Genomic DNA, 25,510 nt, shown 5'->3' with positions numbered 1-25,510 from the left:
AAAAAATGTACCTCTGATGCTCCAGTGACTCCAAGTATAGGTACGCTGAACCCATAAAATCATCCTGAAGTCCAAAGTCATAGTCAAAAACCTAAAGAGACGTGAAGCCCCAACAATAAACAGAGAATTTCTAAAAAAAAAACATCACTTTTGTAATGCTCAACAAATAAACTGTACCTTGACGTACAGAGGGTCCCTCAGGCTTTCCACCAGGAGCGTTACTCTTTCATCCCACACTGGATTAAGGTTCTTATGGATGGTCTTGCTTCTGAACACCTCCTTCCCTGCAATCTTGAACTTGACGTATGGATCACTGGTCCCTAAGAGAATAGGAAGAAAAAGGGTTTGATGGAGGAGATTGATTTGCTCTGGCGACCCCTGAAGAGAAAAGCTGAAAGACAAAGAAGAATGAATCACGTTCCACAGATGGCCCCTGGACCACATTTTGGACACCCATACGTGTTATGCCAGGAAAATGCCAGGTGATGGAGGAGTGTGTCCAAGCTCTGCCTTCATGGCTCTTTTGCTGGTCACGGATTGGGTTCCAGTGTGGAGGGGTTTGTGCAGCTTTCTTCTTCTTTCAGCTTTCTTTTTGTGCTACTAATTTGGATCAATAGTAAGTACCATCCACCAGTGATCGCCAGTGCTTGTAAAGCTGGTGCTCAAACAAATGTAACAAGCGGGAATAGGACCGCCGTAATCTTAAATAACTGATCAAATGTAGAATTACTCATTTCAACTTGGACATTAACAGGGCGGCCGCTGTTCAACTCCAAAAACAACCACACATCACTCACTGATGCTGCTATAGGTTGGATTCCAATTTTTATAGTGAGTGTAAAGCACCCAGTGTGCACTTCCATATTACATGTTTTCTCATTCATAGTAGCGATGCCATATTTCACAGTATAATTGGCTTCTGGCTGCCCTCTTCTTGCAGCAATATTGTCGTGTTTTAATCTCGCTCCTAACAGATACCATTTCATTTAAATAATACATTAATATGTCATTGTAAAATGAATGTGCATATGCATTTAATGAACCTGCACTCATAGGGCATCTCTGAATATCAGACTGAATATCTAGTAAGGTAGGAAAAAAACCCTGAAATTGATCTGTTTGATTCTGTTCCTGCTATACACTGTGACAAAAGTGCTTAACAGAGAAATGGTGAGAGGTGGAAGTATATCCGATTATCAAAGCATTCTCGCTCTGTGGTGTTACGTGTTTAGCCAAGCATCTTCAAGGAAGACAACAACAAATAGAGTGATTCTTATAGAGGAATACATGCCATCTGTTGGCTGGCTGGGAAACGATACTAGTTGAAACAAAGGAGGGGCTTTTTTGTCTTGTTGCCTTTCAAAAAATTAGTATACTGACAACAGGGTTGGAGACCAGATGGTAGTAGGTTCCAAATTCAAAATCTTCTATGACAGAAAAAGAAAAATAGAGATGCCAGTCCATTTTCTGGCACAGAAATGATGCTTTTGAGCAAGGCATCAAACATTATAAGTAAGGTATAGACAATTAAATTGTTTTAGGGCCAGAAAACCTAGTAAAGGAGGCCAGACTTGTCAATGCAAGGTTCTGTCATATCTTTTAATGTCACCAAATGACTAATATTGTACAAAGATCCTCTATATAGCAGGACCACATTGCTGTCTTTAAGCACCTAAGCTAAAACACTAGTTAAAGACCAACTAACTACAGTATGGCAGCACAGCGTGCGTGGTTAGCACGCAGGCCTCACAGCTAGGAGACCCGAGTTCGAGTCTACCCTCGGCCATCTCTGTGTGGAGTTTACATGTTTTCCCCGTGAATGTGTGGGTTTTCTCCGGGTACTCCGGTTTCCTCCCACATTCCAAAAACATGCTAGGTTAATTGGTGACTCCAAATTGTCCATAGGTATGAATGTGAGTGTGAAAGGTTGTTTGTCTATATGTGCCCTGGCGACCAGTCCAGGGTGTACCCTGCCTCTCGCCCAAAGACAGCTGGGATAGGCTCCAGCACCCCCGCGACCCTTGTGAGGATAAGCGGTAGAAAATGATTGAATGAATGAACTACAGTATATGACAGGATCACTCTGTTTTTAAGAATGTAATAACAAAAAAACACTTTGGGGACCCTTTATATGGCAATGCTTTTCAAAATATTAGACCCCAAGTTTTGAACTGAACTTGTGAGCATGTGTGATGTAATTCCCAGATCAGATTTCAGTTGATTAGCTTTGCCCAAAGCCGAGACCCATTGTATGTGTATACTGTAGACATGCATGAAAACACAAGTGTATTGGGATAAAGATATATGGATGACAGCATATGTATGGAGGTGGCACAAATCTAAAGATCTACTCCACACTCTTTCTGTGTCGTGCCAGTTCAATATGGTCTATAAACACATCACTGCTTCTGCACCTACATCCTACAGTGCGAGCTTTATGGCACTATAAATGTGCTCCAGCTGAGAAGTCTGAAAAGGAAAGGGCTGATGTTGTGGGTGGCAGCCGAATAAAAGGGAGAGTGGGTCTACCTCAACAGTTATCTCACTTTCAGTATTATTTCCTCAAAAAACACAAGACATTTCAAGAAGGAAGTGAAATCACTGCATCTTCCACACATGCTATTTACTGGAATGGTCAATAGATGTGTCCCTAATCTGTAATTAATGATGGTTTTGTTGACCAGTTGGTGTTATAGACTGTAGATTTGATGGATGCATGTGGTTAAATGATTGTGGGCAGAAGAGTGTGAAATGAAAGCACCTACATACCTAGAAGGCACACATAAAGTGCCAGTTGAAATATTCAGATATTATGTTGGCTTTTCAGCAGCAAGCATACAAAGATGCTCACTTATGGTCACTAGTGATGGAGCAGTGATGTCATTGTTTTCATAAAGTAGCAGGTTGTTTGTCCATATAGCAACGACCAAATTGTCCCACCCTGGAAACCAGCCTTCTGTATGATGAAAAAATCTGTGTGTTGACTAGACTCATAAAAACAACAAGGAGGTGCAGCTGATCTGAATGTCCATCCGTGCGTAGCAAAGACTAATTTACAATCTTTTTATAGCTTATCATATTTAGGTAAAATATTGGCGTGCACAACCAAATCATCTAATTTATACTGCCGTGACCAAAAACATTGTCATCTTTGACATGTCAATATCTGTGGCCATGACTGTGATGGAGAGATGCAGAAACAGGACACCACTTAATGTAACTCTTCAACTACTGTACACAAAAGAGCGAATATTTGTCAGAACATGCACCCCCACTAGGTTGTCTGTGTGATTATTTTTCTGACAAATACACCACAGGGGACAATCTGGCTTGGAATTGGTCTGAATCCTGACCAGAAAAGTGACAACACAGATTATGAGAATCGGTACTGCAAATATGGGTATTACTTCACTGTTTGATAGTTGTCTGCCTTTAATGGGCTGTGTATGCACCATGTATTTCAAAGCTTCTGAAAATGAGTCATTAACATCTGGGAGTCCATCTGAGATGCTACTAAAACCAACACCATCAATGTGTGGAAATAAAATCAATGGGAGATGGCCCTGAAGTTTACTCAGCATGGTAAATTTGCCTCAAGCGTGGCCAAAAAGTCAGTGGTACTAACTCTGATAAATGCCCCCTTTCTTCATGACAGCAGTTGAGAATACACATAAAGCTTAAGTATTTATTGTTGTCAGCAATAAAAGCACCGCTCATTGAGACTTGAAATGAAAACATGCCGAGATATCCTGCCAAAAATCACAATCCGTGACCCATAAGCCATTGGAGACAAAGAAGAGGCCACAGAATAAAATGGCCACCTTCAGGGGAGAAAGCCAGTACACACAAGATGCATCCCTTTTCAATTCTTATTATCTTGTCCTGAACAAGCAAAGGAAGGAACTATTCTTACCGTGAGAACGGTATTTAAACTTGAACTTGAAACATGTGACACATCTTGGTCAAGGCTCTTGAAACAAGTCTGAGTGCGTGTTGATATATCATTCTAACAATGAATTATTTCACTTCTTCATCTTCACCATCAATCTGAAATTCCTTTTACACATTCATGACCAATACCTCTCCATGTCAGCCCAGTGCAGACAAGTGCTCTTGCATTATTAATTGATGATATATGAAGGTGTAATTATATTTCCACCGAAACCAGGACTAAAAATACCTTTAATACTCCTTAGAGGAAATTAATAACTCATTAAAGTTTCTTCTTTGTAATTACCCTTAAATAGATAAGGTTTCATTGAAAACAAGCATGTAACAACACAAGGTACAACATACTAAGTTACGACACGTACTTGATGAAAAAACATACTTTTTTTTAATTTTCTTTTTTCATGATTGATTATTAAGTGAAACAATATAAACATGACTGGTCTTTGAATGGGAGACACAAGATATGAATGTATTTTGCTTATCTTCAAATCCATTGCCTTTAACTTGAAATCAGCAGCATCATTCATTTCTTTGTGGATTTTCTATGATGGAAGCATGTCACTACTGGATTGTCAATGCATGTATGCACAACGCATCTACATTTTGGTGCAGTAGGTAGCGGTATGCACCTAAACGTTGGTTGTTCAACCCAACCATTTGTTCCCAAAGATTATTTTGGGCTAAATGCAAAAAGAGGTGATGATGCAACTCCACAATAAAAAAGCACAAATACTGCGGATTTCAGAAAACAACAGATGGAATGAATCAGCACTCTACAAGAAGCAATGAAGTCTGTAAAATTAAATAATTTAAAAAAAATTGTTAACTATAATGATGAAAATGGTAATATTAATGATGATTATAATGATGGTAATAATGATAAAGATTATAACAATAATGATAATAATGATAATGATAATAACAATAATAATATTACAATGATAATAATAACAGGGGAAAACAAGGCAGTGGCATGAACATGATTATATCTTGCAAAAAGGGGTAGGCATTTATAAGTTTTTGATTCAGCCTACTCCTTTTGGGCTTGTGATCAGATAGCTGAATACAAATGTAAATAATGGAAAGTTATATTTTGATTGATGTGAGAAATGCACTGTAATGTTTCATATATTTGCCCAAATAAAAAAAAAGAGCATGTTTTGTTTGTTTGTTGAGATGTTTCTCCCTTCACCTTTCCCAATTGGGAAAGCAAGAACCACTAAGTGAAAAGGTATGGAGTCTTGTAGTGTTAAAGAGATTACGCGTTGAGGGGAAATTTGAATGCATTCACTCATGTGCACGTGTGCACGTGATCCGGTTCACACACACAGTTCAGTTCCAAATGTGAAAATTGTAAATAGTCCATTGTTATCATACACTTGTAATACAGTTCATTCATTCATTCATTTTCTACCGCTTATCCTCACAAGGGTCGTGGGGGGTGCTGGAGCCTATCCCAGCTGTCTTTGGGCGAGAGGCGGGGTACAACCTGGACTGGTGGCCAGCCAATCACAGGGCACATATAGACAAACAACCATTCACACTCACATTTATACCTATGGACAATTTGGAGTCACCAATTAACCTAGCATGTTTTTGGAATGTGCGAGGAAGCCGGAGTACACAGAGAAAACCCACGCATGCACGGGAAGAACATGCAAAAAATGTTATTATTCGTTTTTGTATCTTTCATCTCTGCCTCGCCTACCTACCCTAACCGCATTTCACTGACATAAGCTATATATACAGTACATATATAATTGGATGCTCCGTGCATACATACTGTAGGTGGCAGATACTGTAAATAAGACAGGAAATGAGCAGAACAACATGACAGAACTACCAATAAAACATTCCTCCATGCCAGCAGACCTGGTAAAGCCTGTCTGTGGGTGGTTACAAACAGTGTGTGTCTGTGTGCCTGTGCGCTCACGGTCATGACAGGACTGACAGATGGCTGCAGCATGAGGGGTATCCTATTACCCAGAATGCAAGGGGTGTAACAGGACGTATTGGACAGATCTGAAATACAAGTCATTCTGCGGTCGAACACTGGCAGCTTCTATACAATCATGGCCCCCGGGTGCTTTTGCTTTGTTTTTACTCTAGAATGACCACAAATTAACCTCCCGTAATATCCAACAAAAGCTGATACAAAAGGTGAGATAATGTCACAGTAAGATCCCGTGGCTTGCATAAGCAGAAATCGAGAAAAAAAAGACGTGGGAGGATGACACGCTGAATTGAATGTCAAGTATCAGTATCACACTCTTTTACATCCTCAGAGACATCACTGTACCTGGCCTTCCATTTAGAGCTACTAACACTGAAACCAATCACAGCCCATGAGCCCAGCCCTCCATTATTATATATTATATATATTGTTTGTCAAGCATTAAAGAGAAGAAAACGGCAAATGGAGATATGCTCGTCTGAGTATGAGTGTGTTACTAGAATATGATTTTGACTGCATTTCTATTTCTAGACTCATCACCACGTTTAAAAAGATCTTCACATCTTCACAGGGGTTATCCTGTGATTAATGTGGCAATAATACCATTCAACTCTTGCTATGCAAAAGTCCTTGCTTATTCTTAAAAACTACACTATTACATAAATGAAAAAACGGTTGTATGTGAAAGTCTATGTGATCTTCATGTCAATTGCACCATTTTGTAAAAGTGGAAATCTAATAATACAGTGGAGTAATTTATGCTTTTTCTAAATAAAAGCGGCAAAAATATGTGTCTGAATGTCAAACGGTTTATTGAGTTCCACCAAAAATTAACCTCTAATATACACTCTTTAAAATGTTCCAAAGAACACCCAAAACTATTTAAATCATTAATAATTCACACAGTGGCTTTTAGTGACTCAGTAAGTACTGATACTAAATTGCCTCCTACAGCAAACTAGCTCTACTTCACATCCCAGGCCTCCACTGTTCCATACCTGACTTATTAAGGCTGTCAATGAGGATTAGTTAATGGACCAATCCTCACATATCCACTCCTAGGAGATTCCTGGAGTCACTGTACTAATACTGCAAGAACATTGCTTTCAATTTACAGTATGGCATGTACATTACATTACTTGATCTGTTATGGACTGTTCTATTAAAATATCATTGACACACATCATAATGAAATCACTGATTGTCTCTAATATGGGCTATAATCCTGATCACGGTCACTGGGGTCATGCTGGAGCATGACTTTGGGCAGGAGTACAAAAAAGGGGTACACCCTGAACTGGTCGCCAGCGAATCAGAGGCACATATCAACAGACCAACAACCATTCACACTCACATTCATAATTTAGAGGTACCAATTAACCTAGCATGCATATTTTTGGAAACCATTAGGCAACCTTGCGGGCCCATGATTAAATATACTAGGGCTGGGCGATATGGACCAAAACTAATACCCCAATATATTTTGGTTGAATGTCAATATATGATATCTTTATACAGCGACCTTTATACTGTCTTGTTCGCTGTTCACTCCCGTTATGCACCCTCTCATCCGAGGATCTCCTGTCGCTCGGCATAGCAAAGCTAACAGCTGCTCCCGAGTGTAAACAATGCAAGTTACAAACGTCAGATGAACATCCATTGGTGCACACTTGCTTAAGGGGTTGTTGTGGCACAGAAAACAATAACAAAGTAATAATAAAGCACTAAAAACGTCACAGAAGAACTAGCCTTTATATCAAACCCAGTCTATATAGATATGAACGACATAGGAATTTTTAAAATATCAATATCACCCAGTCCTACAACATATTATACCAAATCATACCGTATTTGTATGCATAAGTACGAAAACATAGCCCCTACCTGTGCGATCTCTGATGGCCAGGTTGTTGCCTTTCTTTAGGACAATATCCAGCTGGTACATTGTCGGACTAGGAGCCGGAGGTTCTCCATTACAAGGGTCCACTGTATCGATTCCCTATGGAAACAAGATGACTATACAGTAAGTGTCCCAAATCACCAAAGCTTTGTACTTTGCATTCTAACAACCAGCCATACAGGGTAAACCTATATTAGTCCTATAGGGGCAACGTGTGGGGACTCTTTACAAGTCATTTACAAATAAGTGACATTTGAATCGACTGAGGACATTTACAGTCAAATAGATTGATTACAGTTATTTAATAGAGGGAATTAACAGCCTGTTAGAAAATGTGCAAATATCTCAAATGTGGTGTACTCATTTGAAAACCAATCTGCTCCTTTTCATCTTTGGACTTTGAAGGTCATGATGGAAAACCTCTCCTGACTGACAATTTGGTTCCCCTTTGGAGCCATTAGAAAGACACATGATAAGTCAAGCTGTTCACTACTGCATAATTTCTTCATCTTACGTCCATCTTATCCACACCCCCTTCATTATGTATTTCCTTCCTCTTAATCAGTCACGTGTGGGCACAGGATAGAGCTTACAGATGAGGCTAAGAATAACAACAAAAGAGCAAAAGGAGATTTTAAAAAAAGCACATGGATACTACTTAGAGACAACCTAGAGTTCTCATTACTCACGGTCGGGAGAATCAGAATCTCAGAACTGTCAAACATGAGTAATAAACTTATAGTTACTGTCATGTGATACTGACAAATAATTTGTTAGAAATGGCGTAGACAGCAATACAAGGATGTGTATAGCAAGGAATATGCGCCATCGAAAATGGATGAATGTTGTTGTTCATTCATTCATTTTCTACAGCTTATCCTCACAAGGGTCGTGGGGGTGCTGGAGCCTATCCCAGCTGTCTTTGGGCGAGAGGCGGGGTACACACTGGACTGGTCGCCAGCCAATCACAGGGCACATATAGACAGACAACCATTCACACTCACATTCATACCTTGTTTTAATGAATGGAGTAATCGGTTAGGCCATAGATGGACCAAATTAATATGAAGCAAACACCAAGTTAGTGGTTCAGTCTGCATCATACCAGAAAAGAGGAAAAAATGCCCATCACTGTTTCCTACAGTCAAAGCTGCTATGTGTGAAATCTTATTTTGGCTAAAACACAAAGATAATAGGTCTGCTTTCACCAATGACTCCAGTATAAGCCAATATCCATGCAGCATCACTGCTGAGTCAAAATATAAACTATAAACATTCCAAACGTGTATGTTATCCAGGCTAACTAGTCCTAGAATGTCTTCCTGTTGTTTACTTTCATTGCCAAATACATCAAATAATACACCAAATCATCTTACTTCATGGAAATTATATTGGTAGTACTGAATAAGTAAAATGTTGCTGTGCAAAGCATTGCCTATACATGAATAAGAACTGTCACTGCCACTGTAAAGGAATTCTGATGAACATGTGCATCTTTAAGTCCCTGGAACAGCATCCGTTGAACAGTAAACATGCATAGAAACTGTTGAGACTGAAATCCAATCCCAAGTTACGTCATACCGTATCCCAAAGTGATGAAGGAGAGGAGAGAGTTCATTACATTTGCATTCACCTGCTGGAGCACTTTGCATTTACAGTGCATTCAATTGTCTCTGGAGAACGACACAGCTTGCAAAGTGCTCTCAATGTTTGTATACAATCCCAACCGGCAATCAATACGGCCTTCTTCTCCCATTAACCAAACCCTACACTGATGGTGTACAATATACTGTATTCTTAACCTATAAAGTACACAGAATCAAAAAGGAGCCGACATGAACCCTTCCAAGCACACCAAGCAGCCTTATTGAATTATTTCAAACAGAGATGACAACAAAACGTGAGCACATTGAATATGGGTAATATGTGGGTGTAATTGTGAAAACAAGGGCTCCGGACCAACTGTATATCTCTTTATCTCATTATAGCTGCCTTAAAGTCTCACAACTGCCCTATAGTTGACTCTAATCTGGAGCCCTGACCTCCATATCATATTATAACCCAGTTTCCCTTTCAGTTGCACCAGATGTTACAGCTGAGCCTGTATTGCTCGGCTATATATGGAATACAAGTAATGGGTGATTGAGAACACAGGATAAGGCAGGCTTTTTATGTGTGAAAGATTTCTAGTCTGTGTATACCTAATGGATCATCATACTAAAGAGGTCAGACACAGGTCAGTGTTTTTTTTTTAATTATCTATCTTGTTTTCTGTTGGAATATCTGATTATATGAAGGGGGATAACCTGAATCTGATCACCATCATTGTTTCTTCTCTGAACAATATGTTTATACAACACATCACTTGTAATGTTAAGTCTTTTCCATGACCAACTTGACGTATGAAATAATCCCTTTTAGCCAAGTACATTTATGCCTACTGATGAAGAGTGATTATCAGGAAGATAATACAGTAGCGTATTTTCCACACTATAAGGCGCACATAAATCGACAAAAGCACCTATTCCAGCTGGATTTTTTGGGATTTCATGCCTCCTGCGTCATTAGGAATTGTAAACAAAAGAAGAAAGACTTCCTGGGTACCTTCCTGCTAACACCGTAAAAACACAGAAGCCATTTATCAGAGGTTGGACTAGATCCCTTAGCTCGCTACGCTTTCGTATTCATGAGAATAGTGTAGGGAAGGCTCTTTTCTCTTCCAGTTTGACCGTGATTGGATGAGATTAGTGTGGAAGAACACTTTTGGGATGAACTCAAGTAGAGTTGGTGAGTCAGCAGGTCCTCTCTCATCCAACAACAGTGACCTCTGATTTTACAAGATGTTCTTTTCTTTGAATGAGACAAAATATTTCTTGAGTAGTTCCTCAGTGGGGTGAAACACAGAATGGGATTGACAAAGTATTAGGGAATGCAATTCGGAAGTTATGCTACTGTTCAATAAACGGTATGTGATTTTTTTTTCTCTTTATGGAAGAAAGATGCTGTTTGTTATTCACATCAGGCATCTTTTAGAGTTAAATCAATAAGAGTTGTGTCAGAATGAAAAATTGGATAAGAAATGGAGACAGAGGGGTTATAAGGAAAATGGGCAGAAATATAGGACAATAAATCGCCTGTCAGGTAAGTAAACACACAGATCGTCTTCATAACACTGAAGTCACGTGTTTCACAAAATAAACACCATGACAGTCTGCAATGTGTGCGTATCACCACTCACGGTAGCAGAAAAAAACAGAACACTATGAGCATCAAGTGATGCAGGCAGCAGTCAGGCCATGCTGCCAAGCCAAGCTGTCAAGCAACCATGAAGTCACTCAATGGCAGCTTGATACCACACAGGCACGCCTCAGAAACACAACATGACTGTCAGGAACACGTCCACATAGGCGCTTGTTTGCTGGCTCAGCATGTGAACAACCCAAATACAATGCTGATGTGCTTTTTTGAATGCATCACCAGAAAACACAATTCTTATATATTCTCATACATATGACAAAAATCACCATGGCCGTATTGCACCCATGAACTATTTACTGTATTTCGCACAGCATACAATCCATAATCATTGCAATGAATGTCATGGCATGAAGTCATATCTCGGGGCTACATGTGGCTGGCTTATGGCCGCGCTGGGAAACTTTCCCCTTCGTGGTGCTCGTCTTGCGTAAAAATGTGCTTACTTGTGCAAATGTATGCTTTTTAACAGTCCTGCACTATACTCTTTTATTAGGAGTTTAGTTTGGAATGTAATTTTTTTCCCTCCCCTCTACTCTTTTTGTTCCCCTTTCTCCCCCTCCTTCATCGCCCAATCATCCTGGCCTGTCCACTCCCAGTCTCACTGTATAGCATGTAATATATGTACGGACGAATGATTGCACAATTTCGCTTGTACTTCTACATAAGTGACAAGATCAATAAAAGGTCATCTCATAAAAATATTTGTGTGATTTAACAAGAGTCTTTCCAACACCTCCCACATTCCAAAAACATGCATGTTAGGTTAATTGGCAACTCCAAATTGTCCATAAATTGGATGGAGGGAAGTTATATCGCTTTGAAAATACACAATACAGCGCTTCCTACACACTGCCTGGCCAAAAAACTTCATAATTCATCGATTTAGCTAGACAAAGAGCTAAGATCAGTATTGCATGGGCGATTGTGTGTTTCAGCAGATACCAAATTATTTAATCCCAACTGTGGAAAAGATATTATAAGAAGCTTTGCGAACTTTGCGACATGGTCCAAATCGCCTGTCATCAATACAAGATATTTTCATCAATACAAGATAAAAAAAAATTAATGCAATCTGGACAGAAATAAATCTTGCGACATTGCAGAAGGTTGTGGAGACTATGCCAAAGTGAATGTGTGCCATGAAAAGCTAAAGGCGATACAACAAAATATTTGTGTGTGTGTGTGTGTGTGTGTGTGTGTGTCAGACCTTTTTTTGGCCAGGCCGTGCATAAAATAGAGCAAATGAATGGATGATAAGGCCCTTGGGTCTTGCACACTGGATATGGGTAAGTAGGGTTATCAAGAGAGGAGTTTGGGGTTTACTTTTATGGGAATTGGGGTGATGCATTTAACTGCTTGGGAGAAGAAGCTGTGTTTGAGTCTGTTTGTTTTAGCTTCAAGTGTCCGGTAGCTGGAGAACCACACTATACACCAAAACACCACAGTATGTCGGAACTTTGGATTGTTGGATGGGTGAGCAGTCGAGCGTGAAGAGGGAGTAGAGGAGGTGGCTGAGAACACACCCCTGTGGTGCTCTAGTGTTGAGGATGAGGACGGGCAGGAAGTCAGAAAGTCCAGTATCCATGCACACAGTGAACTCCCCAAGCCCATGTTGCTCAGTGTGCCATGATACAGCTGAAATAATAAACAAGTTTTTACCCCGTAAACTAGGTAGTGTTACTAATATTACTCCAAATAAATATACATATCCAGTATGTACAAACAGCATATCAAAATAGCTCTTGCAGCTCAATTCAAGTATAGGTCCCCTTAATCAGTGAAGTGAAATATACACACAAATCATCCTCTCGGCATGCAGCATGGCAAGAATAATTACATTTATTTGACCTGACTGACTCCAGCCTATTGCGCTCAGATGCATCTTGGTTTTATGAAAACGCTTCCAAGCCAAATACGTGGATTGACTCATGATGTGCCATATGCATTGGAACCAACAGAGGAAATATGATGACAATAATATGGCTTTGTGACTCAACACATCTTCCATTTGATAAATTACACAAACAAAAATGGGGCATCTTCAACTCAACACCAATAAATGATTAATTAAACCTTAAAGTGTGAAAAAGAGGAGACATATAAGTGCTACATCATAAGTGCTTCGGTCTTGCGCATTCATTTATTCATTCAACTTTACATTGGTTAGAGAAGGAAAAATATATTTTACATTAATCGGGACATAGACTGATGCCTGCATCTTAATACAACCATTAATACAAGGGTATCAAACTCAATCGCACAGGGGTCCAAAAGTCAAAGCCTGCTTTCGGTTGTGGGCCGAACTGAACATTACACAAACTAACTGTATTTTATGCCAACACAAAAACATCACAATCCATGAGAGTTTGCAGCTGTGGTATGGGCAGATGACACATTTCCCAGCATGCTTTGCGGTAGTGAAAATGACCGCTTTTGACTGTCTCGTGCCTCTTGGATGTTATTTGTACAGACAGTTTTTCATCAGTTAAATTATTTTGACGTTTGATCTGAATCTGCCATCCTTTAGGCCAAGAATGGTTGTGAAGTTTGTATTATTTACTATTTATTTAATATTGTTTCCACTTGAAAAATGAAATTCCCAGAATAGTGGTTCATACCAGAGGAATTGCTTTATTATGAAAAGGTTTGTCTGAAAAAGTCAGTGAGACGGACCAACTCAATGCGATTTTCCAAACAGCTTCGTGAAGCGGACGTCATTGCAGCGCTGACACATATGTTTTAATAAATGAAAAAATTCTATAAATTTATCTGGCAGCTGACAAAAAACTATGTAACCAGCGAGGTAGACACTGAATAAAACATTGAAACAAAACCCACTGCCAACCAAAATACTATATGAAATGACATATTAACTCAACACCCCAAACAGTAATTGTATTTACAATGCAATCATTTTGACAACAATCGCTGTTGCCACACAAAGAGGTTCGTCTCTGTGTCAGGTTTTAATGTCATTCCTACACTGATCAAAGATTCTGGTATCGCCTACACACTGCCAAAGACTCCAGCCTCCACTCTGGCAGCATGACAGCAGTGTGTATCGTTCACACTGGCGCCTTTGCTAAAAATGGCAAAGACTGAGAGGTGGGTAGTGCTATAGTAAGTGCCAGGGAGGTGGTCCACATAAATGAAAGCATTTAGGGTGTCTCATTCATGGAAAATTTAAGTAATAACAACGCTAAATGAATGTTTACTTTAACAATTTAGCTATTTAACATTAAGGGAGGAAATACGCAGCTACCCTGACAGTTTAGTAAGTTCATCCCTCTATAAAGACATGAGCTTTTTATGGCATTATGACAAAATGTAAGAGAAAGCCAGACTAATCCACAACCCATGTTCAGTGTTTAGGCCTAGACCAGGAGGTTCTCTCCAAAAGTCTACAATGCATGGCCCCATTCATCAAGTGAAGTCTTCCTGTTCCCTTAGCAGAGAAATAGCCCCCAGGCAGAATACATCTACCTCCAAGTTTGATAGTAGGGATCCTTTTGTTAATGTTGTATTCTTTCTTTTTTTACATTATGTCTCTCTATGTTACAGTAAACCAACATTAAAATGCTGCACTTTTCATGTCTTTGTAAGGTAGTAAATCAGCAGGTGGTCAAATATTCATTCATTAATTTTCTACCTCACAAGGATCGCGGGGGTGCTGGAGCCTATCCCAGCTGTCTTCGGGCGAGAGGCGGGGTACACCCTGGACTGGTCGCCAGCCAATCACAGGGCACATATAGACAAACAACCATTCACACTCACATTCATACCAACTCATACCAATTAACCTCGCATGTCTTTGGAATGTGGGAGGAAACCGGAGTACCCGGAGAAAACCCACGCATGCACGGGGAGAACATGCAAACTCCACACAGAGATGGCCGAGGGTGAGATTGAACGCTGGTCTCCTAGCTGTGAGGTCTGCGCGCTAACCACTAGACCGCCGTGCCGCCGTGGTTAAATATTGATTTTGGAAAAGTATTGAAGAGTGTAGCATGCAGACAGTTATGCATTGAAGGGAATTTTCAACGTGGTACACACGTTGGTGATATGATTTCTCAAAACAGAAAAAAAATATTGACTATTTTTTGTAATGGAGGTATTATAATATTAATATTAATATAGAAACCCATCCATCCATTTTCCCCTCACTAGGTTCGCAGGGGGTATGCTGGAGCCTATCCCAGTTGACTTAGGGCGAGAAGCGGGGTACACCCTGGACTGGTTGCCCCTGGACTGGTTGCCAGCCAATCACAGCACATATAGACAAACAACCATTCACACTCACATTCATACCTATGGACAATTTGGAGTGACATGACATGAACATCTGCAGTATAAAATGTTGTTTTTTTAATCAGACCATGTTCATCTCCCTGTGAGTGGCTCCTTTATTTACTTTATTTACCTTTGCCTCTAATCCCACCTGTGGTGGCTCATGTCAATCTTACTTCCTTCCCTCTCTGGTCTTACTATTACTTTCCCCTCTTCTTTCTCTGGGGTGAAAAATGCATCAAATTTTGGATATGGTGCTCACATTCTGATCACGTTCAGTATCCGACCCTTCAGAGAACAGACTGAGGAGAGAATAAGGTTGTATGTACATGATAGAACGTGCTCTCACCAATGAATTACATCTCCTCAAAGAGTCTGGTCATGGTGGTGACATGAACAGGATCATGCATCGCTATGTTTTAATTAATCATGTCTCATCATGGTGGATTTATTGGTTCTCCGACCAACGTGTTACACTAGCACCCTTCTCTGTTTCCACACTATTAGTAATCAGACACGACACGGCCACTATAATCTTTCTGCCCGTCATGCAGATGTAAACAAAACAAAGAAATGCCACTTTACTTTTCTTCTATGGGTAGCAATGAGTACAAAATATTCCATACACAAAGCACGTATTCAGGTTTAGGGAAAATATGTATGAAAATCAATTCCACATGCAAATTGATGTCTGTGACAAAGTGATGGAAACATTTGAGGTTTTCCATCCATGCAGCATGCGTCCCATTACCACCAAAGGACTGACATGCAAACACTATTTATTGACCATGAATACAGCATGATACTGGCAAACAAGCAGTCCACAGGTACTTACACCTACCGTAAGGCTCTGTCCCACAGCCGATAGGGGTAGCGTTAACATCTTGACACACTAAACACTACTGTACTACTGCTTCTGCTGCTGCTGCCGCTGCTGGTTTTACTATACTACACACACACACACACACACACACACATACTCGCTCACTCCTTATCTTGCTCACTCACTCGCACGGCAAAGGCCAACCAGATGCAATGTTCGTGAATAACCCACAGGCACTGAGTTTTGTTCTCTCTCTGTCGCTCTCTCGCTCCCGTCTGCCACTCACAAATGCAAAGAGATGCTCACTTTCTACTGACTGATCTGACGAATAAAAAGTTTTGCTCAAGACTGGTCACAAATGGAATATACCCACGCCTGCCATAAGATTTAAGCACATTTAATAACCGTGCACCATATAGTGTAGTGCAGTGCAACCGATACAGGCTCATTCTCCATCATTTTTCTAGAGTGGAATTATCGCTGGAGAGGATTGGAGGAATTTGTAGGATTTATCAGCGCAAGAAGAAGATGCATTGTCCTTAAAGAGTAGCTAGACAGATGGATGGAAATGAAGGAAAATACCTCAAATGAACACCAAAATGTATGTTTTCACACAACCAATAACAGAAAAACATTTACTCCAAATCTATAATCAATGAGTTAACCCAGCCAAGGGTGCATATACTGTAGATCTGCTATGATACCCAGAGAAGCATTCTCCTTTTCATCTGATTGTTGACACTGGAAAAAAACACAATCCCCCACTTCTCAAGACAATCCAAAGTTTTCTTCAGAAGAAATTACTCAACCATGGATATTTCTCATCCAAACGCCACACTAGCGGCAAAGCATCAAGCACAACAATACATTATCAGAAGCAAGTTGATGCCCCATTTTCTTTTGCAGCTGTCAAGGCTGTACAGAGCGTCATGGTATATGTATATAAAATATGGATGATTCATTCATTTTCTATACCGCTTGTCTTCATTACGGTTGCCTAGCCTAGCTGACTTTTGGGTTGTTCGGGTACCCCCTGTACTAGACGCCAGTCAATTACAGGCCATATAAAATATGCATCATTAAAAATATATATGTTTTAATGATTTATCTATTTAATGTATGTGTAGTTTTCTGAAGTTATTTACGTTGTGAAGACTTATTTACGTTGTGAAGTGACTCAGCACAAATGAGGTAACAAAAGCCAACAAATCAAACAAACAAGCTTAAATGCAAATACATGCATATTAATAACAATCAGAACAGGGGCTGATGTGATAGGTTGGGAAGAGGAAATATAAGTTAAAATATTTTTGCTTTTTGGTCAGATTGGGCTGTCTTTTTCTACCTTATGGGTGTATGCAAATGGTTATGTGAATGAATATATGAATGTATAAGAGGCTATAATAATGTATTTAAAATAAATATTCCGTTTATAAATGAGAACTTCTTATTTAGGTCAGGTCATGGAGCCAATTAACCACTTTTTACAACAATTACTTTTTAATGCAATCTACATATTTCACAGATTTTTTTTATTTTTTTTCTGCATTTGATTTTGTCTTAAAAAATATATTCCAAAAATTTGTCTTGAAAAATATTTTTGTTTGTCATATAATCAGGTCAATACATGTATTTCCGATATATTAAAGGCTACAAAAGAAAATCTGACTAATTTTGGAATTTACATTGTAATGTCTACCAAACTGAATTGCTTTTTCTATCGCTGCAAAGTAGCCTACGGTATGCACCCCCAAAGTTAAAACTCCCACAGTGTATCGTCATTGTAAACAATGAATCTTGATATGCAACAAGCATAGAGAAATGTAGGCTAAAGGACACACACTCTGCTTACTCACACTATGGTACAATGTGTCATCTCATCATGCACGCTCCAGACTTGGAGAGAAGCCCGCAAGAGGTGAGCGTTTGTAGTAACAAACCCCCTGAGTCATCATCTGTCATTAAAGCGACGCCTACGCCACACAGCGTCAGGCTTCTATAATAACCACACTAAAGCTAATTGATCCTAGAAAACTTTCTGTTGTCATTTTCTTCAATAATTAAACCAAAATCCCAAAGGGCCTCGACAATGTCTGTGCAATGGCTCTGCATTAAAAAGCATCACATATGAAATTTCATGTTAATTAAAATACGAATTCTGTATAATGAACAACTTCGTAAATTAGCATATGAAAACAGAAGAGAATTTCTTTTAGAAAGCTGGCTTAAACAAAGTTCAAAAGTGACCTCCAGTCACACTGTAAGACTTACCATTGGATCGGTGGAGCTCATTAATGAGATGAAAAGCAAAGTGACACCTCTCTCACGCCAACAAAGCACAGAGTGAGCGGCTATTTGTGTATTAACATGCATACTAGAGTATTAGCACCTGCACCTCATGCCAAATACACATTATATGCAAAGCAATTGGAGCAGGGATCCTTACCTAAACTCACAGATCCATGGAGGTTACGGAAGGTCACGAATGGGGACACACACATATGCAACCAACACACACATCATGTTGGTGAGTCATCACATTTGTGGGTGAACAGGCATCACGCCATAGATGAGAATAACATGCTTCTCTTAGCATAGAATTTGACAAGTCAGAAATACTCCTGCATTAATGTCTGCTATGTGCCCTTGCCAATGAAGAACCAGAACCAGGAGATGAAGACAGGAAAGGAAGTGAGTGGAAACCAATAGAGGTCATGCAGCACAGAAAAGTGGAGAATGCCATGAAATGAGTTAAATGAAAGGAGATGTCCTGAAGTGGCAAATCTTTTTATAGACTCACTCATCGGCCCACTAGTGGTGATCATCGTGGCTTGGAAATAGAAACCACCTGTTGGCTAAGGAGGCTAAGGGAAAAACAGTGGCTGCCTCCAATGGGAATTCAAAACAACCCCCTTCATAATTTGACATAATGACAACCATCGTGTATATGTTTCAGTGGATATGTTTAGAGTATAGTAATCCCTTGCCAATGTATGGCTTTACTTTATCAAAGTTTTTCAAATATATTAATAAATCTTGCTGTTTTGTGGTTGGATGTGGTCTATTATTATTATTATTGTTGTTGTTTTTATTGTTATTTGTATTATTATTATTAAAACATACATTTTCAGACATAAAAATGGCTAAATGTACAAAAATACAAATATAAGGCATTCAGAAGATGCATTCAAAGATGGAATGATATGTAGTATTCTACATTGGTCACTCCGTGTAGGTCAGGGGTCTCAAACACGCGGCACGCGGGCCACACTAGTTTGAGGCCCCGGCCTTGATATGAAAGTTTAATGTTCATGCGGCCTGCGCAAGTTTGATATGGATGCTGTATGGTATCATGTACCCAGAAAAATTATTACATTTGATTAATGTTCATGTTAAAGGTTAAATAACTGTTAATAGTTATCCTCCCTATCCGTGTGGAAGTGGTAAGTTTTTGGCTATTTAAGTTTAAAGGAAATAACTTGAAGGCTACCGTTTAGGTCGCTAGCTCTCTAGTTTGCGAGTTAGCATGTCTTCCAAGACCCTGCAGTTGTGCAATTTTTTTATTTATTTTTCATCTTATTTTGTGCAGAAAAATAAAAATGAAGATATTTGAGAACAGTGGAAGGTTTTATCAGAGCTTTTCTTGCAGAAAATTGAAACCAAAGCAAAGTTTATTCATTTTTCTGTTTTTAATAAATGCATTTGTTTTTTTTTTTTTTGGAAAACCTGATGCGGCCCAGTCTCGCCCAGACCCTAGCTCCAGTGACCCCCAAGTAAATTGAGTTTGAGACCCCTGGTGTAGGTAATGTTACTGTAATGTTTGGTGAGACCCAAACAGTAAGCAACAGACTTGATCATTGGTACATCTCATAGCAGGCACAGTAATCCCTAATAAAAATTCCCAAGGAAAAACACTGAATACTGTCGAGGCAGTAACCATGCCAAGCTGAAATTCAACTCTCAACCCCCCAACGTCACTTCACCTGGAACACATTTACAATAACACACACAATCACAACTTTGAATTATGTCTTAAATGAATTAGGGTGTGTTATTTCATGTTTAAAGGCTTCTAATAATGTTAAAACCACCACAAGAATGTCGGAAACAGGTTTTCCATAATAAGTATTGAAATATCCGATTTATAAGTGGTGAATCCTACTTGGCAGAAATTCACTTATCACGGTTCATAGCTGGGTTTGGTAACAAATAACTGTGATAAATGAGCGATTATTGTAGTCCCACAGTCCATCTCACAATACAAGCACAAATGCCTCTAATTAGTGCGTTTAATATATTATTAGTCTTAATATATTATTATTATGTACAATTGTGTACAGTCATGTACAATTGTGTGTGCATGTATAGCTGTAACATCTAAATGTCTTAAGCCGCCATTCGGGACTGGTTCAGTTATTATTTAAGTAGGCTTTAGGCAACAATAAACAATAACAAAACATAAAAACGCACTTTCATGAATTCAAAAATTGTGAAATTATAATGAATGTGAAGTGTAATGAGATCTAACAGCAACCCTCCAAAATGAATCTTACAAGCAATACTTATTATTCCTACATGGCAGCTGCAGCGAGGCTCATTTGCAAATATTCAATATCCACTCACCACAGAAGAAGAGAGGTCGACATTGAGTTGCAAATGACATGCACATAGCCTTTGGTCACTGCCTGATCAGATCTACAGTATATTACGGGATGTCCTTCTTCATCTGGATGGGCCGGTCCTTTCTTTCATCTGGTGCATCCTTCCTGACCATAAAACTTCCCATGCTGAGCTTACTTGTTACACTGCTTAATTTTAATCATGTTGAGGGTGGAGGCAAGGCAAATCGATGTGGAATTGGATCCAACTCACATCCATTACTTCTTGAAGCACTCAGATACTGCTACCTTTATGTCGGTTGCTCCATCTGCTGTTTCACTGCTTTTCTTTTGTTTACACAAAAGTCATTTAATGTCTACCGGTGTGTAGAATTCCTTTCCCACGCTGCGGCCATTGTTTAAATCTGAAATGACCCCCATTGATTGATTCATGTGAAAGAGCGGCATTCGGGGTTGCACCACCTCACTCGATTGATTTAGACTTACCGATCTCTATCTGCACTCTCATTATCCCGATTGGTATGACTAGCCTTTCTAACATTATACAGTATACACCCACTGTAACTTTAGATTTGGATATTCAGCCAAATCACCATGATATTTGGTGTTCACCTTTAGTGGACTTTAGTGGACTCTCAATTACATATAACTGGTTGAAATATATGGCCGCCATCAAGCAACTATCTCTGTAGAGCAGGGGTCTCAAAGTCAATTTACTTGGGGGCCACTTGAGCTCGGGTCTGGGTGAGACTGGGCCACATCGGGTTTTCCAAAAAAAAAAAGCATTTTTTAAAAACAAAAAAATTTTAAAAACTTCGGTTTGGTTCCAATTTTGTACAAAAAAAGCTCTGATAAAACATTCCACTGTTCTCAAATATCTCACCTTTTATTTTTCTACACAAAATAAGATGAAAAATAAATAAACAAATCAAGAATAAAGAAAATCAATCAATCAGTAATAAATAAATATAATAATAATAATAAAACAGCAAATAATAAAAACTTAAGAAACCACATATAGTTGGTGGGTAGACAAATTATTTTTTTCAGATTAAAATTAACAAAGCATTATTAGAGCCCTGTAGACATGACAAAACACGACTATAGTCACATTTATACTTTTTTTTATTTACAACATATTTCGCAACTGCAGGGTCTTGAGACACATGCTAACTCGCAAACTAGAGAGCTAGCGACCTAAACGGTAGCCTTCAAGTTGTTTCCTTTAAGCTTAAAAAGCCAAAAACTTACCACTTCCACACGGATAGGGAGGATAACTATTAACAGTTATTTAACCTTTAACATGAACATTAATCAAACGTAACATTTTTTTCTGGGTACATGATACCATACAGCATCCATATCAAACTTGCAAGGGCCACACTGACATTAAACGTTCATATCAAGGCGGGGGCCTAAACTAGCGTCCTGCGGGCCACATTTGGCCCGTGGGCCGTGTGTTTGAGACCCCTGCTTTAGAGGCACACTCAAAAAGTCTGGTCTTGATTCCGACATCTACTCAAATTCAACCTCCCCTTTCTGTCTAAAATTCTTGAACATGTCATAGCTGCTCAACTACAAACTCACCTCAACTCCAACCGGCTGTTTGAATCAATCCAGTCCAGCTTCTGTCCCAAACATAGCACTGAAACAGCTCTTCTTAAAATCTTCTCTCCTCTGACTCCCGCCATCTTAGCATCCTCGTCCTCCTGGACCTCACCATAGCTTTGGACACCCTCAACTATTCCATCCTCCTGTCCCACCTCAACATCACTGACTCTTCTCTGTCCTGGCTACAGTCACACCTCATAAATCGTGCAGTTCTTTACAGCTATACATCTCCACCACCTCCATCATCTCCAATATCTACTCCACCCTCACCAACTGCTGAACCAACATTAAAACCTGGATGGAACACAACTTCTTCAAACTCAACAGTGACAAAACAGATATATATATCATTGGTCCCCAAAACATCACAAAATCCACCCATGACTTCCGACTACAACTTGGCAACGCCACCCTTATTCCATCCACTCTCATCCGCAACCTTGGCATCCTCATCGTAGACCCTACTCTTTCATTTGAACCCCATAGCGGACTCCGTCCATCACTTACATTATCTGCTGCTAAAACCCTCATCCATGCATTTGTCACATCCAGAATCAATGACTGTAACAGTATTATCTATGGTACACCACCCAAAAACCCTTAACAGACTACAATATATTCAGAACTCCCCTTCCCCAATGTATTCATTTCAAAGTCTTTCTCGTTACCTTCAAAGCTCTCCACAATTTGACCTCTTCATACCTCGCAGACCTGCTCCATCACACAATCCCTCCCGTCTCCTTCGCTCCTCAGACTCCATCCTCCTGGCACTTCCCTGTAGGACCAAGCTCCTAACCTCCATGCTTGCTCTGACCTTCCCACATTCAAAAAACAACTCAAAACCCATCTGCTCATATCTTTTTAATGCATGACTTTTTATACTTTGTTTTTAGTTCTGTAAGTTGTATTTTAATGTGCTTTTCTGCTCTGTTGTTATGTAAAACTTAAATGAATGATTGTAAAACTTTGAGAATACCTGCGTTGGATATAGGGAAGCATAAAAATAAGGAATAATTTGAACACGCCAAGTGCATTTTATCAAAGAGTGTGTGAACAAGAGCCTTGACATTGAGGAGGACAATGATGCAGGGCAAAGAGAAGGTCACACTACAGTACACAGCCTGTTATCCATCCATCTCTATCAGACAGTCTAATGCTGGGTCCACAGAAGGTAAATCAAAAAGACAACAGGATGAAGATGATCCCTCAAGGTAAACGGATAGATGGAAGACAGTAATGTGTTTTTTAGGGTCAACACGGACAAGGGCATGTACTGTGACATCACAGGAAGAGTAGCTGATGATACGGATCAGAAAATAATTTTGCACTGCTGTTCAGGCTTATGAGTGAGCTGCAGCCTATCACAGCTGACTTTGGTCTAGAGGGCAATCACAGGGCATGTAAAGACAAAAAAAAAAAATCACAATCACACCAATTCGCCTATGTTTTTGGAAAGTGGGTGAAAACCACACAATCACAGGGGAGCCCTACATGGCGTATCTTTGAGTGCTGACCACACTTGTCAAGTTAAGATACCAAAGAATGCGACTGATCCACCATTCCACTTTGGTCATTAAATATTAAGCCTACATTTGCGGCTTACCATTGCATGAGTAAAACCACTTGGGTGCTGTTACTTGCAGATTGTCGGTGGCAAGAAAAAGATCCTGCTGCATGTGTGGGAGGCACACACTTCTTCACCATGACAAAATGCAAGCACTAAAACCCATCTTTTATTTGATTGTCTTTGCCAGTTCCCCTTGCCACAGACATTTAGGCATCGTGTGTGTGTGCCAGGGACAAGTGATGGTCTCGCAGGTTGCAATGAATCCTAATTCTGGACATGACAGGATGACATTTCTAGGAGGAGGACACAAGTTCACAGAGATTGTGAACCAACAGGACTCTGGTCTTACAGGTGTTCTTCTGGATGATAGGACATACATTCCCACAGGGACACGCCGACATCTTGGTGAAAGTATTCCCAGAATAGCAGTGGTATATGCAGCCAGGGGAGACAGATTCCCTATTTTATTCTATTTTTATGGCCTGTGCATGTATAAGCCACTTGTCCCAATACTTTTGTTCATACTGTTGCTATCGACCGTTATGCAGTGGCTGAGCAGAATAAACTTTGACACATAAACCCACTTCTCTGCTTGAGGAGTGTTGAATATTTCAAAGTATGGCTGCTAAGGGCTCTCGCTGCACAACATTCACATTGCGCTTTATTTCTTCCGTTATGTCCAACATTTGCTGAATGTTATTTGCTTGTTTTATTTTGGGGATGTGATGCAATAATAAGATGTTGATCATTTGTTTTCAAAGTCCTATTAAAAGGTAACAATAATCAGCACTCGGTAGAGTAGGAATTCACACCAAGGTAAAACTATAGGTAAAATTTGTCATATATTATGTTACCATTCAGATGCTGCCATTTTGCCGGATTTCTGTGTGAAAGAGGCCAATTTGTCTTTTCCTTCCACGTTTAAGCTTGACAGAGGTTAAAATAAACCGCTTGTGGAAGTGTCAAAATGATTATGAATATAATCAGTCAGAGCTGCTGCTGAAAGAAAATAGACTTATCCATCCCGTTAAAGAACACGATACTTGTCTAGACGCTAACACAAAGGCTCTTTAAGCTATGAGGGGTGGGGTATTAATGATGATGTATGATGAACCACATCTGAGGAAAGTGCATTGCTATCAATACGGCTAAGTGAAACTGGAAGTAATAGACACTGACTTATGGGCTGACCACAATAATGACTAGAAGCTAGAAGGGACTTAAGTGAACAATTAAAACTTTGGTTAGAAATCTTGAAATCACAAAGTTGTGCATCAAACTCAGGAAAAATGCACGCTGGAAATTAAATCACCACTCAAATACTTCATCTTAATCTCTCAAGTCAATAATGAAATGACACTTTGGCGGTAATCCCTTACCGCTCACTCACTGCAGATTTTTTTTTTTTGCTTGTTATGAACAGTTCATGTCTAATTTATAAAATTGTTCCTTCGAGCGCTCTTTCATTTCCATAATGAGAAGTTAAGATAAGATAAGATCACGTAATGGTGCACTGGTGGGTGACACATGATAAAAGTAT

General features: G+C 39.5%; 1 protein-coding gene across 6 annotated transcripts in view; it reads right to left on the bottom strand.

Annotated features, from left to right (window-relative positions):
* The window catches only part of LOC131127638 (multiple C2 and transmembrane domain-containing protein 1-like), a 91,141-nt gene that overhangs the window by 60,954 nt on the left and 4,677 nt on the right, over positions 1-25,510 (bottom strand). For all 6 annotated transcript variants that reach the window (XR_009129539.2, XM_078789686.1, XM_058069710.2 and 3 more), the window contains exons 2-4: positions 7,790-7,904; positions 178-320; positions 12-91 (exon numbers count right to left, since the gene is read on the bottom strand). Coding sequence is in view for 5 of the 6 variants with exons in the window: in XM_078789686.1 (XP_078645812.1) it covers positions 12-91; positions 178-320; positions 7,790-7,904 (338 nt within the window). In the remaining variant the exon portion in view is untranslated. The remainder of the gene's footprint in view (positions 1-11; positions 92-177; positions 321-7,789; positions 7,905-25,510) is intronic.

The sequence above is a fragment of the Doryrhamphus excisus genome, linkage group LG3, assembly GCF_037039965.1.
Source record: "Doryrhamphus excisus strain RoL-2023G ecotype Guam linkage group LG3, RoL_Dexc_Guam_v1.1, whole genome shotgun sequence".
In the NCBI taxonomy this organism is placed as follows: Eukaryota; Metazoa; Chordata; class Actinopteri; order Syngnathiformes; family Syngnathidae; genus Doryrhamphus; species Doryrhamphus excisus.
Note: the sequence above shows the minus strand (reverse complement) of the source record. Positions and strands in the feature narration are given on the sequence as shown.